General features: G+C 42.8%; 1 protein-coding gene across 1 annotated transcript in view; it reads left to right on the top strand.

Moving 5' to 3' along the window:
• The window catches only part of sh3gl1b (SH3-domain GRB2-like 1b), a 127,178-nt gene extending 122,028 nt beyond the window's left edge, over positions 1-5,150 (top strand). The window contains exon 9 of the mRNA XM_078555698.1: positions 2,093-5,150. Coding sequence (XP_078411824.1) covers positions 2,093-2,289 — 197 coding nt within the window. The 3' untranslated portion in view covers positions 2,290-5,150. The remainder of the gene's footprint in view (positions 1-2,092) is intronic.
• Positions 5,151-15,387: the final 10,237 nt, after the last annotated feature.

Below are 15,387 nucleotides of genomic sequence, written 5' to 3'. Positions count from 1 at the left end.
TAAATGAATGCTGAGAAGTTGTAAGGAGAGGGAACTGCAGGCTTAATTGAAAAGCTTTTCTGGATACTTTTTGAAGGTGGGCAGCTATGTAGCCAGGAGTAAGAATTGTGTGATAGAATTGTGGTTTGATGACTGAAGTTATGTCTGCAAGGTGGGGAAGAGATTAAGGGAGTGTTCAGTAGGCAAGAGCCTGAAGAGCAAATGCAAACTAATACATAGGCCATGTGGAAGTTGCAGAGATGAGCGACTGGTGAAGATTAACAAATTTGTAAATGGAGATGAGAATTTCAAAGCCAGTGAGTTGGACAAAATGGAGACAGGACAAGACGATGAAAACAAGGTTGATAAATGAGTAGAATGTAGTACATGATTGCAACCTGAGGCATTTTGGATATGTCAGTTTCTGTAGGGTGGACATTGGTGAAACATTGAGGGGAGAGCGAGCGAGCATGAAGATTATGAAGCATGAGTGAAAGTTGATGAGGATGAGTAGAGATGAAGGCAGTTTGAAAAAAAGGTTCCCAGCAATTAGCATATGCTTCTATATCCTTATTCTAAGGAAAGTTCAGATGTGAGTGAGGTACCTAAATAATATCTCACTTCTGCTAACTCATGGCAGTGAGGTTTGTTTCTGTGCTTAGCACTGTGGTGCAACAAGTTGCCAACAAAACTAAACCATCCTTTTTGTGTAACCCAATTCACCTGTCCATGTACATTTAACATAATGAATTTAATAGAATGTGGTTGAAAGGTTTGAGTCACACTGGTTGATAAGAGTTTCACAATTCATGTCATGACATGCACTGGCTTCTGCCATAATACACCCAACAAAGTGCCTTTCTGGCGTCAGATGCCCTTTTAGCTCGATACTATCGGATGTGGTTTTCTCATGCAGATTTGGTAGAGCAGTGTAATGCACTGTGGCAGTGTTAACATGAATTTGTGGTGTAACAAAAGATTTTAATTGCACTGATTCGGCAACTTGGCTCAAAATGTTCTCTCCTTTCTTCTCTCCTTTCCCTCCTTAAAATTCCACTGCTTTTAGAGTATAGTATATCCTAACTTGATCATTTATTCTGAATTCCTGAGTGGGTGTTTGGGAGAAGTGTAAGTACTGCATAGGGAGAGAGAATTGGTACTCTGGGTTAGTATAGTGCCGTTGAGTCAAACCCAACCCAGATTTTAAGGATTTCTCCCTATGATTCCAAATTGCCAAAATGATTTTCAATCACTTGGTTTTATTTAATTGCCTGACATTAAATTCATAATTTGTAACATTTTATTTTAACTTTTTAAAAAAGTTAGGAAGCCTCTACTTCTCTCCCCCTCCCCCCCCCCCCCCTTCATACATGTTTTTCCACTTTTCCAGAGAGCAGGTGATTTGGTCACAACTTTTACTAGGCTGCTGTTCAGTGAAGTTTTTTTGATTCCCCACCCAAAGCAGCATGGCTGAGATTAGGAAATCAACGGAATGAGCAGATTGAATCCACATCACTCTTTCAAGGTTTTATAAGAATTCCAGTGTGTCCTATTTTCCTGCCCCTCCACCTCTTAGCTCTAGATGCCCATTACACTCCAGTTGCATTTCCTGAACTGCTTTATAGTAAAAATCCCACTTTCTTGTAAACTACTAAAAGCAATCTTTGGGAGTTCATCAGCGAAACTGCTTTGGCAGTGTTATCCTGCCGTCTAAGGAAATTCTCCCGCTTTCTAGTGACTCATGATAAGTGCAATGTTCACGATGGTCCTAGATTCAGACCTTGGTTTGTGATCTATTAGCGACCTCAGCTGAGCTTTTAACTTAGCCTCAGTGCTCTTGGATTATGGCAGGAAGGATTAGCCAGTGTTCCTGCAGCTGACTGTTACCCAGTAACTGAAATGTGGATTTTGGGTAATGCTACAGTCAAATAGCCTTCTGACCCCCGTACTCTGGGCTTGCATATGAATCATGGCCACTTGGGGAGGTACCAAAGGGTAGCTGATATCCTGGAACCTTACCAGGATATCAGCTACCTCAGCAAGAGCCAGTGCTGTCAAGTGGGGGGAAAAAATAGCTATTTTACTCATAGGCTGTACTTTTTGTTGTTTGTAGCACACCTAGACCAGCCATGCTGCAAGGCACTGTATGATTTTGAGCCAGAGAATGAAGGAGAGCTTGGCTTCAAGGAAGGTGACACCATCACGTTGACCAATCAGATCGACGACAACTGGTATGAAGGAATGCTGCAAGGCCATTCGGGATTCTTCCCTGTCAACTATGTGGAAGTGCTGGTCCCATTACCTCAGTAAAGGTGCTGAACTGAACACGATACAGATGTGGAACGAAGGAGACTTTCAACATTCCTTTTAATTTAAAACACTAGTCCACTTCCATGGGTTGTTTCTCACAGTGCAGTGTTACATTGCGTGCAATGCATCATCATTTTTTATTTTAAATTGACAAATGTTTTTCTGTGTTAATCTAAGGTGCAGCTCCAGTTACTCTGCATGTATTGCAATATGGTTGTGAGAGGTCAGCATTTAGTTCAATGGATCCTCTTCTGTAAGCTGTCCAGTTCTAACAAAGCGAAAAGGCTGAAATTAGGCATTTGCTTTGCAGAAGAAATGGCTGTGACAGTGTTGTTGCTCCCGGTGTAGGAAGTACCCTTTCTACATTGCTCATCTATAAGTTAGTTTCTATTGCAGTTACTGCTGTGGAAGCCATGTGATCTTGGGTCACACACATCACCTTTATTTTTAAAATGTGATTTTATAATTGCTTTGGTTCCCAATTCACACTAACTTGGGGGTTGTATTGAAATAATTCATACTGTCCAAGGACTTGGGTTGCACAATGGGTCAGACACCAGCCTTTCAATTCTGACATCTGGATTCAGCCTGAACTGATGAAGTGATTGTCTCCTTTTCTGCAAACTAAAAGGGATCCTATGTGAAATGAGCTTGATCAGGCTGAATCCAATTTCATACAGCAGTTGACTGGCAATCTCATCCAATGGGACACAGGATGGCTGTTGTGGGAATTGGACAAATCTCTCACTAATGCAGTAGGAGATGTTGCTCTGAGGTTGGGGCCAAGTGAATAGTTGGATCCCAGTAAAGAGACCTTAACCTTGCTGTATCTGACTCTGTAACGCTGGGTGCCTGAAATGGAAAGTGTCCCATTCCCAGAATCTGGTACTATCCAAGTAATGATGTCTGCATTGCAACTTATGCCTCTGAACTTAACTGGCTTACTACCCACCACCGCCTTCTGTTTGTCCCATGTTTACATTAATAATCCACTGTGGAAGATCCTAAGTTTAAGATGTGAATCAAATCAGGACTTTTGTTCCTCTCTATTTTAAACAACTTTATTTTAGGCAAATCCTGTCCGCTGGTTCGTGACAGGCTTGCTTTTTCCTCCCTCACAAGTTATGACCTTGTATAGTTAGCAGGGGAACTTTGTGGTTCTGTTCAACTCAATCACCAGCTTCTCAAGAACGGGGAGAGGGGAAAACAAACCAAGGTTCCTACTCATGATCCCTATCCCGTTGGGGAAATGTGTTTGCAATGGATGGGGTGAGGGCAGAATGGGATTATGCTCTGCTGTGAAAGACAAATAGTCCATTGACACCAATGAAGAATAATAGCTCTTTGACTGAAATGCCAGAAGGTGCCTGGTGTTCTTGGAATTGCACCCCTGCAGGAGTCAGCACTTTGAAGAGAGGAGGAAATGGGGGAGGAGACAAGCTTTTAAAAAACAAAGCTCTTGACATCTTTTCCACAACAGACCCAGCTATCTGATGGTTCATCTTTCTCAGTTTTAGAACAAGTGGGAGTGTTTAAGCTTTGCCTGCAATTGTTATGTGAAAGCTATAAATAACTAGGCCAACTGGTTTATAAGTGCAAGTTTAACAGTACCTCATTTCTGTGAACCACTTTTATATCGAAGGGAAGACCCTAGTGTAGAACAAATGTTGAATCCAATATGAGGAGGAGCAGTTTAAATCTTCTATCTGCTAGCTTCTGCTCATGCTCTGTCTGGAGGCATCCTGCAGCATAAATGAGTTTGTGTACACAATATTGGAAGAAGCACTGTAATGTAAATGTACCAACACAATTATCTCTTGAGATACAGGATGTCCTTGTGAGGTGGTTTCTCCCTCTGCAGCCAAAGCACAAGTGGGTAGAAATGCCTTCCGGCTGGCCTGGATGCAGGTCACTCAGGCCACTATTTAGTCTTGCTCACAGGTGGGCTGAACTCGGCCCCCATCTCTCATCTATCCTCCAACCCAATCAGGCTGTTATCAAATTGCTGGCCTGTAAAGACCATTTGCTGAGGTTGGAGGTTGTCTGCAGCTAAAATGGTAAGTCACATTCGTAACATTTGAACAATTTGCACATTGAAGCTGGTGCTATGAATGCCATCCCACGGTGTAAACATGGCAGATCTGGAATAGCCCCAGATATGCAATATAAATGAGACACAATTCAGTCTTTCAGGGAAGTGGAGACAGTAAGCAAGTGCTCCTGCTGCACACTTTGACTTCCCTAAGCCCTTATCCTATTGCTGCTGCATCTGTTTTATGGATCCAAAAAAGGATGTGTGCTGTAACAATTTAAAATCCTGACTGTCCTTCGCCCTGTGCTCTCTCTCAGCCATCACATAAATAACTGGAATGAATTTTGTTTTCTGTGAGACTTGAATTGTTCCCACTGTCATTTTCTACGGTATAACTTTTAACTCATGTTTAATGACGAGCACATTCAAGCTTCCAGTAACCAATCCTGTTTTGACCTCCACGATGTTGAATGACAACCTGGTACAACATGTGCAGCATATATCTAGCAGGTATCATGCTGCCGCACTCCCATATTGACACTAGCTCTTTAACACTAATCATGATGTACCATATGTTTGTCTAGTACTTTTTGATAGTGTTGTCAACTCATCGTGAACATTAGAAGATTGTGACCGTACCTGTACTAATGCTTTATGAATTTGATCTATCTTTTGATAATTATAAGAGCCATGGGCTTATAACTCAAAATATGTATCTTTTTTACTGTTTAATCCTGCATGTAGATTTATGTTTAGTACAATTATAAACTATGTAGTGTTTTGTTCAGATTATGTAAAGAATAAACAAATAGCAGGTGATATGAGCTGAGATTTGCATAAATCCAAAGTTTGTTTTTGGTGGGGGGGTTGTTTCAGAGCAAAATGTCAAATATGAAACATGCATTTAATTGACTTTGTTCCTTACAAAGCAGTATGACTTAGTGTGTGTCAGCTTTGGTTGGTAGCATTCTTGTCTTTGGGTCAGATACCCTACTTTCAGGGCTTGAGCACTTAATCTTGGCTGACATTCCAGTGCAGTATTGAAGGAGTGCTTTATTGTTGGAAATGCTGTCTTTCAGATGAATTGTTAAACCAAGGTCTCACATGCTTGCTCATATAGACTTAAAAGATTGTGTAGCAGGTTAAAGAGTTACAATGCTTTCCAGTGTCCTGGTTAGCATTTCTTGCCTTAATGAACGTCACTGGTTCTTCATTTCATTTGCTGCGTGTAACATCCTGCTGTATGCAGTTGTCCTCTGGCTGCCAACGAACAAGTGACTGCATTTCAGAAGCAGTTTTTCTGTGAAGCGCTTTATCACATCTTTAGGATGTCCCATGGTACTAAGTAAATGTAAGTTCCTCCTAACAAGAGGTTGAGTTATTTCCCATGAGACATACCTCACTAACTAAACAGATAAAGGTCAGTTTGAAGAACACAGGAAGTGCTGACTCACCTGCCTTTTACGGTGGGAATAAGTACGAGTGGTTGAAGCAAACCTAAACCATAAGAAAAGAGGCCTTCAGACAAGGATCATGCACTTAGTTCCTTGGCCCACAGTTGACAACAGTGGTCAGAACCCCCACAGTTTTTCAATTCTACTCTGGATATCAGCTTAAGATGTAATGCCGTAAAAGTGAAAGCACAGATCTTAAAGAACAGTAAACTCCATTGCCCAACTTGAAGTTGTTTCAAGTGATGGTTGTATAAATTAAATATTCTGCTGTTGCCTTGTAACACACAGTCTGACAACAATCACAATCACTAAATACAGTTAAGAAATGCTGCACTCAATCTTCCAGAAAACCATTCTAAAGAAGTCTATGTGCCTGAAAGGTAAGCAACTGGTCTATTCTCTTTTCAGGTGCTGAATGACTTGCTATGTATTTCCAACACTGCCAGCATCTTTTTCCCTTTTGTTCAGAAAGATCAAACAATATATTTTCTCTCTCCACCTCCCATATCTGCAGCATCCAACTGTATCTTAAATAATTCAAGATTTTTTAATTTCAGCTTCCCGGCTGGGTAGGTTGTTGGTTCCACATGTTGATCACGTTCTCTATGAAGAGCTGATATTAGCCTTTTGCCAGTTTCTATCTGCCCTTTTCCACGATTCAGTTTGAAGTTAACTTCTTAATTTACTTTTTCCTATCTTAAACACACAAGATGTTTTCAAAGCTGAAGAGCCCACATCAATCCATTCTATCCTGGTAACTCGATCCTCTTCTGTCGCAGCTTATTTCTGCTAAGAATTGGGCTGTGATTATTTTCTTTAGGACCATCCAGCCAACAGAGAAGGGCTGTTACCTGAGACTTTTAATAATCAAACCTGCCAAGGTTCTGCTGTAAAGGTTCTGAGTGAAACAAATATGGGCAATTCCAATCCAGTTTCTGGCACAGAAGGACGCCTAATTTAATATTAAATTGGTAATTTTATTCACAGCTGGAATGGGAAATAGAATTGCCTTGCTGATATAATAAGTGCTGTTCTTCTGAGCTAGGGGGGGAATTAGAGAAGGACAGCCCAAGGTATACCCAATTAGAAAAGTTTAAGGTAGAACAGTGTTACTGTCCATGTTCTGTCATCCCTGGCGATTGTTCTATTTGTTTTATTTGTCCTTGGGATGTTAGCATCACTGTCAAGGCCGGCATTTATTGCCCGTGCCTAATTTTCTGCATCAGAGTCCAGGAGCTCCAAAGGTTGTGCTACTTGCCTGGTGTCAGGGTTAAGGACATCTCTTTAAGGCTGGAGGCAAACTTGGAGGGGGAAGATCCAGTTAATGTGTTCCACATAGGAACCAATGACAAAACTAGGACTAGGAATGATGTTCTGTTGAGAGTTTGATGAGTTAGGGTTCAAATGAAAGTGCAGATCCTCAAAGTTGATAATCTCTGGATTGTTACCTGAACCATGTGCCAATTTGCCTAGGATCAAGCAGATTAGAGAATTAAATGCATAGCGCAGAGTGGTGCGGGAAGAAGTTTTGATTCATGGGACACTGGCACCAGTGCTGAGGGATGAAGGAACTGTTCTGTTGCAATGGGCTACACTTAAATCAGGGTGGGACCAGTGTCCTGGCGAATTATGGACGCATAGACGTTTACAGCACAGAAGGAGGCCATTCGGCTCATCATGTCCACGCCGGTCAACAAAGACCTGACTACACTAATCTCATTTTCCAGCACTTGGCCCATAGTCCTGGAGGCTATGGCAACGCAAGTGAATATCTAAACACTACTTAAATGTTATGATAGTTTCTGACTCAACCACCCCTTCTGGCAGTGAGTTCCAGACTCCCACCACCCTCTGGGTGAAAATATTTCTTCTCAACTCCCCTCTTAGCCTTCTAGCTCTTACTTTAAACCTATGCCCCCTAGTTATTGCACCTCTCTACTAATGGAAAAAGTGCTGCCTTATCCATCCCCTCTATGCCCCTCATAATCTTATACACCTCTATCAGGTCCCCCCTCAACCTTCGTTGCTCCAAGGGAAAACAATCCCAGCCTATCCAATCTTTCCTCATAGCTCAGACCCTCCAGCCCAGGCAGCATCCTAGTAAATCTCCTCTGCACCCTCTCTAGTGCAATCACATCCTTCCTATAATGTGGTGACCAGAACTGCACGCAGTACTCCAGTTGTGGCCTAACCAGCGTTTTATACAGTTGCAGCAAACCTCCCTGCTCTTGTATTCTATGTCTCGGCTAATGAAGGCAAGTATCCCATATTCCTTATTAACCACCTTATCTACCTGTCCTGCTACCTTCAAGGATCTATGGATATGCACAACAAGGTCCCCCTGATCTTCAGTACTTTCCAGGGTCCTACCATTCATAGTGTAATCCCTTGCCTTGTTAGCCTTCCCCAAGTGCATTACCTCACACTTTTCCGGGCTGAATTCCATTTGCTACACTACCCACCTGTCCAGTCCATCGACCTCCTGCAGTTTACGTCTATCTGCCTCTCTATTTACCACCCAACCAATTTTCGTGCCATCCGTGAACTTCTTGATCATACCCCTTACATTTAAGTCCAAATCATTTACGTACACCATAAACAGCAAGGGTCCTAGCACCGGGCCCTGCAGAACCCCACTGGAAACAGACTTCCAGTCACAGAAACATCCCTCTATCATCACCCTCTGCTTCCTGCCTCTCGCTAATTTTGGATCCAACGTGCCACTTTGTCTTAGATCCCATGGGCTCTTATTTTCTTGACCAGTCTGCCACGAGAGACCTTCTCAAAAGCCTTGCTAAAGTCCACATAGACCACATCAACTGCATTACCCTCATCAACACTCCTGGTTACCACCTCAAAAAATTCGATTAAGTTCGTCAAACATGACCTTCCCTTAACAAATCCATGCTGACTATCCCTGATTAATCCGTGTCTCTCCAAGTGCAGAAATACTCTGTCCCTCAGAATTCTTTCAAGTAACTTCCCCACTGAGGTTAGACTGATTGGCCTGTAATTTCCTGGTCTATCCCTTCCTTTTTTAATAATGGGACAAGTTAGCAGTCCTCCAGTCTTTTGGCACTTCACCTGTGGCCAGAGAGGATTTGAAAATTACTGCCAGGGGCCCCTGATATCTCTTCCCTTGCCTCCTTCAACAGCTTGGGATACATCTCCCAGGCCTGCAGATTTATCCGCTTTTGAGGCTGCTAAACCCGCTTGTATCTCCTCTCTATGTTAATTTCCTCTAATATTTCACAGTCCCTCCTCCCTGATGTCTATGTCTGCATCGTCCTTTTTCATTGTGAAGACCAATGCAAAGTATTCATTGAGGCCTGCATCCTCGTCTTCCAGGTCCAAAAACAGATTACCTCTATGGTCCTAATTGGCCCTACTCTTTCCCTAGTTATTCTCTTGCTCTTTATATATTTAAAGAACCCCTTTGGGTTTTCCTTTATTCTACCCACCAATGCTTTCTCATGCACTCTCAGCTTTCCTAATTCCCTTTTTAAGTTCCCCTCTGCACTTTTTATACTCCTCTAAGGACTCTGCTGTATTGAGCCCTCAGTATCTGCCATAAGCTCCTCTTTTTTTCTTAATCCTAACCTTTATGTCCCTTGACATCCAGGGTTCTCGGACTTGTCCCCCACTTTGTCTTTACGGGAATATATTTGCCCTGTACACTCTCTCTTTCCTCCTTGAATGCCTCCCACTGCTCTGACATAGTTTTATCTGCAAGAAGCTACTTCCAGTCCACTTGGGCCAAATCGCATTCTCATCTTAGTAAAATTAGCCTTTCTCCAGTTTACAACTTTTATTCTCAGCCCAACCTTATCCTTTTCCATAACTATCCTAAATCTAACTGAGTTATGGTCATTATCTCCAAAATGCTCCCCTACTGATATGCCTTTCACCTGCCCATGCTCTATTCTGAATATTAGGTCCAGAGCTGCCCCCTTCCTTGTTGGGCTTTCTACGTACTGGCTAAAAAAAGTTCTCCTGGATGCAACTTAAGAATTTTGCTCCCTCCTGACCTTGCACACTAAATCTAATACTTGTGTAGTTAAAATCCCCTATTACTGACCTATTATTCTTACACTTCTCTGAAATTTGATTACATATTTGATCCTCTATCTCTCCGAGTATTTGGGGGCCTATAGCACACATCCAACAGCGTGTTTGCCCCTTTTGTGTTTTTTACTTCTACCCAAATGGCCTTATTTGGTGATCCTTCCAAGGTATCGTCCCTCCCCACTGCTATAATTGATTCTTTGATCAATATTGCAAACCCCCCTCCTCTTCTATCCCCTTCTCTGTCTTGTCTGAATACCCTATAACCAGGATTGTTGAGCTGCCAATCCTGCCCTGTTAGCCAAGTCTCGGTCATAGCTATGATATCATACTCCCACGTGCCTATCAGTACCCTCAGCTCATCTGTCATATTCCTCAGGCTCCTTGCATTAAAATATATTCCACTTAGCCTTGGTAAAATCACTTCTTTTCTTATCTAGCCTATGTTTCCTCTGCCTTCCAGACTCACTTACTAGCGCTTTAACTTCTAATTCCCTCTCAGCTTCTTTCCCCTCTGAACTACTTTTCAGGATCCCATCCCCCTGCCTATTTAGTTTAAATCCAACCCCAACAGCTTTAGCAAACTTCCCCACGAGGATGTTGATCCCGTTCAGATGTAACATGTCCAACTTGTACAGGTCCCACCTCCCCCAGAAATGGTCCCAATTACCAAAGAATCTAAATCCCTCCCTCCATCACCATCTCTCCAGCCACGCATTCATCTGCTGTATCATTCTGTTCCTATGCTCACTACTGCGTGGCACCGGAATAATCTTGAGATTACTATCTTTGAAGTCCGGTTTTTAATTTCCTACCTAACTCCCTGATGTCTGCTTGCAGGACATCATTTCTCTTTCTTCCTATGTCGTCGGTCCCAACAAGGACTATGACCTCTGGCTGTTCACCCTCCCCCTTCAGAATGCCCTACATCCGTTCAGTAACGTCCTTGACCCTGGCACCTGGGTGGCAACATACCATCCTAGAGTCATGTCTACGGCTACAGAAGAGCCTGTTTACCCCCCCTCACTAACGAATCCCCTACCAATAGTACCCTTCCACACTTCTGCCTCCCACCCTGAGCAGCTGGACCACCCAGAGTGCCGTGGCCTTTGCTCTGGTTGGCCTCCACAGAGGGACCGTCACTGTCAATGTTTTCCAAGGTTGAAAAACAGTTTTCAAGCAAGATGCACCCCGGGGGATTCCCTCACTACCTGCCTGGACCCCTTCTTCTGTCTGGCAGTTACCCATTCCCTCTCTGCTTACACTTCCTTAAGCTGCGGGGTAATCACATCCTGAAATGTGCTATCCACAAACCCCTCAGCCTCGTGAATGTACCGTAGTGCCCCCAACTGCCGCTCATGCTCCAAAACCCAGAGCTCGACTTGCTCCAGCCGGAGGCACCTCCTGCACACATTGTCATCCAGACCACCAGGAGCGTCTAGGATTTCCCACATAGCACAGGATGTGCAAATCACGGGACTGAGCTCCCCAGACATATCTTAACTAAATAGAATATGGACCCTTGCTTTTATTTTACCCTGACTCCTACTTGAGTATGGACTAGATGCTAGATCCTGTGGTTAGACTAGATCCTCTAGGTGCTGCTGACTGCCTGTCCCAGGCTGGTCCTCTTGCACTCTCCTCTGTATCGTATGACTAGGGCTTTAAGCTAATGGGGGTGGGTTGAGGGATCGACTGGAGGGACAATTAGAAATCCAAAGAGAAAACTCAAGGCAATAGAACAGTGTAGTGACATAGTTAAAGACAAGCAGAGTGGGACAGGAAGGGACAGAGTGTCTATCAGTAATTAATAGTGCATCAGCGAGGAAGGTCCATGCAGGAAAAAATAGTTTAAAAAAAATTAAAGGCTGTTGATCTAAATACATGAAGCATTGCAATAAAGTCTATGAACTAGTGGCACAAATAGAGACAAATGATTTGGATCTGATTGCCATAACAGAGATAGGGTTATAAGGTGACCAAGTTTGAGAAATACATATTTCAGGGTTACACAACACCTCAAGGACAGGCAGAATGAAAAATGAGGAGGGGTAGCCCCGATGACATGGTTGACATAAGGACATTATTGAGAAAGGAACATGGCTTGGAAGATCAGGAAATAGAATCAGTACGGGTGCTGATTAGGAATAACAAGAGTCAGGAAATGCTGATGGGAGTAGTTTATAAGCCCTCTAGCTGTCGTTATATCATTGGACAGAGCTTCAGACAAGAAATTATTGTAGCGTGGAACAAAAACAATGTAAGAGTTTTGGGTGATTTTAATCTTCATATATACTGGACCAATCAAATTGGCAAAAGTGGGCTGGAGGATGAGTTTGTAGAATGCTTTTGTAACAAATTCCTAGACCATGTTGCAGAACCAACTAGAGATAAAGCTATTTTTGATCCAGTATTGTGTAATGAGGCAGGTTTATTAGTAATCTCATAGTAAAAAATGCACTGGGAAATAAAGATCATAATACAATTGAATTCCATATTAAATTTGAAAGTGATGTACTCCAATCACAAACAAGAATATTACAAAAAGCCATTACATAGGTATGAGTGGAGAACTGGCTAAAGTTGATTGGTAAATAGTTTCACAGAAAGAGTTTATGTAATTTATTCAAAAACAGAATTACCTGGAAAAACTCAGCAGGTCTGGCAGCATCGGCGGAGAAGAAAAGAGTTGACGTTTCGAGTCCTCATGACCCTTCAGCAGAACTAAATAATTTATTGTTGTCCATAATCAGTGTTTTAATATGTGAGGTTAGTGTGTTTTCTACTCTTGAGTGAATTGTCCAGATTTAAATGATTTCCAGCAGCAAGTTTTTGTGAATTTTAAAACAAAGATAATGTCACACACTTGCCCTGAGGTTTAAAACATGACATCTCTCACACAGTATTACATGCACAAAGATTAGGTACAGATGAAGAAAAAAAAATGATTACAAATTGGAATTATTTCAGTCTCTTTCATAGCAGGCCTGTAGTTTCTTGGATAAATTGATGCTTTATCTGGAATGGAGATCTTGTAAAAACAGAGGATTCTCAGTAATCTGTGATGTTTCTTGTAGTTGAATTGTCAGGAGGTCAGCTCTCAGGTGAACTTGAAGTTGGAACAGGTTATGGGAGATTCTTTTTCTCACTTTCAAGGTATAGCTGTGCATTACCTCGGTTGAGAATGTTGTTTTGAAACTGGTTTGATGGCTTAGATAGTTATGGTGATCAGATTCCCAGTTTTTCATTAAATGTCCCGGTGTCCTGACAATTTGCTCAAAATTGCTCTTACATCCTGGTTTGCAGCTTTTCCCTCTTACAAGAGCCATATCAGAGATTTCCTTCAGCACTGAATCTCTTCTTGCACAACATTAGCATCCATTTACTTCCCCCCCCCTCCCCGCCCTTTACCTCACGCTTCATTTACTGTCAGCAAACCCCCAGAAAAAAACACACTCTTGCGCTGCCTTGTGATCTGAATTGGAATGCCGCCCACTTGCCGACTGTTAAGTGGCTGCGCCAGGATGTTCCCGCATGCACAGCAATTCTACTCGCTAGCATCCAGAGTACTCAATGAGGCAGCCCTAATTGTAAAACTTTTGTATTCTTCTGTCTGTTTTCCAGCACCCCAACCCTTGTATCTTCCCCTACAAGAAGAAAAAAACAATTTCTCAAATTGCTCTTTTCCCTAAAAAAAAACTACACCTGATATCTATCTCCCATACACAAGGTGAATACCAGTCAATTCTGATTGGTCAGTCAGAGTCGCTGGCATATTCCGTGTGGCCCTGCGACTTGTTAATCACTCAGTGGAAGTAATGGGCACAATTGAATTTATTAATCAAAGCACCAAGTTTTTTGGCACTTCCATTGCCATTCAATTTAATAGATGGTGATGATAGATTTGGTTTGTTCTTAATGTAAACACTCTTTTCAGTGTTTTAATTATTTGAAACCACATTGTCTCTTTGAGCAGGCGGGTGATTGACAGTGGTAAGGGCCAATCTGGGGGCACGTTCAACCAACATCTTAATAGGGTTTCCAACTCTGGCTGTCCATATTCCCGGAGATGTCATCACATGATCTCTGACTTTTGACTGACTGCCCGCCACCCCCACCGCCCCCTCGACTCCTGCCATTGGTTGTCCAACATTTCAATCATAGCCTGCCTTCCCAAACCTTTTCAATATGTCTGGTTTTGACTTTTGAAAATCTGTTCACCCTATTGATGGTGTTTTTGATGGTATCTGTTTCAGAACAGCTTTTGCTGTTATATTTTAAAAGCAGGTAACGTATGTGGCTGCCTTACCCACGTGATCTGTTACAAGTCCAAAGTCCTTTTCCAAATAAAGTTGTGTGTTCAATCGGTAAACACCCTGTGTTGTAGATTTTCACACGCTGAGAGTTTCAGACAACCAGGGTCTTTGTGTTTGGGATGAGGAACCATCACAATACAGGGAAAGGTCAATTAGATTGATTTCATATTCATCTAGCACTAATGAGCTCCACTGTGTATATTGTTTGTGGTCCTTTCTGTTGATGGTCCATTCTTAACAAAAGATGTGTGAATTTCACAAGTGGCTGTGATTGTTGATATTTTAATTGGGTATTTAGTTGAGTTTCAGGACTGTCTGGAACTGGATACTGCCAAGTCACATGACACAGTAGGGAGGGAGATGCTCTAGGAGTCCTCAACATTGATTCCAGACGCCATGAAGACTCATGGCACCTGGTCAAACAAGAGCAAGGAAACCACCTACTGATTACCACGTACTGCCCACCCCAGCCCCCTCAGCTGATGAATCAGTGCTCCTCCATGTTTAACACCATTTGGAGGAAGTACTGAGGGCACAGAATGTACTCTGGGTGGGGGACTTCAACATCCGTCACCAAGAGTGGCTTGATACCACCACCACAGACCGAGCTGGTCGAGTCCTAAAGGACATAGCTGCTAGACTCGGTCTGCGGCAGGTGGTGAAGGAACCAACAGGAGGGAAAAACATATTTGACCTCATCCTCACCAACTTGCCTGCTGCTGATGCATCTGTCCATGATCGTATCGGTAAGAGTGACCACCACACAGTCCTTGTGGAGACGAAGTCCCATTTTCATATTGAGGATACCCTCCATTGTGTTGTGCGGCGCTACCACCGTGCTAAATCGGATAGATTTCGAACAGATCTAGCAACGCAGGACTGGGCAGCTATGAGGCAGTGTGGGCCATCAGCAGCAGAATTGTACTCAATCACAATCTGTAACCTCATGGCCCAGCATATCCCCCACTCTACCATTACCAACAAACCCGGGGATCAACCCTGGTTCAACGAAGAGTGCAGGAGGGCATGCCAGGAGCAGCCAGGCATACCTTAAAATGAGGTGTCAACCTGGTGAAACTACAACACAGGACTAATTGTGTGCCAAACAGCGTAAGCAGCAAGGGACAGACAGAGTTAAGCAATTCCACAACCAACAGATCAGATCTAAGCTCTGCAGTCCTGCCACATACAGTCATGAATGATGGTGAACAATTAAACAACTCACTGGAGG

Source organism: Cetorhinus maximus, chromosome 13 (genome assembly GCF_964194155.1).
Source record: "Cetorhinus maximus chromosome 13, sCetMax3.hap1.1, whole genome shotgun sequence".
Classification (NCBI taxonomy): domain Eukaryota; kingdom Metazoa; phylum Chordata; class Chondrichthyes; order Lamniformes; family Cetorhinidae; genus Cetorhinus; species Cetorhinus maximus.
Note: the sequence above shows the minus strand (reverse complement) of the source record. Positions and strands in the feature narration are given on the sequence as shown.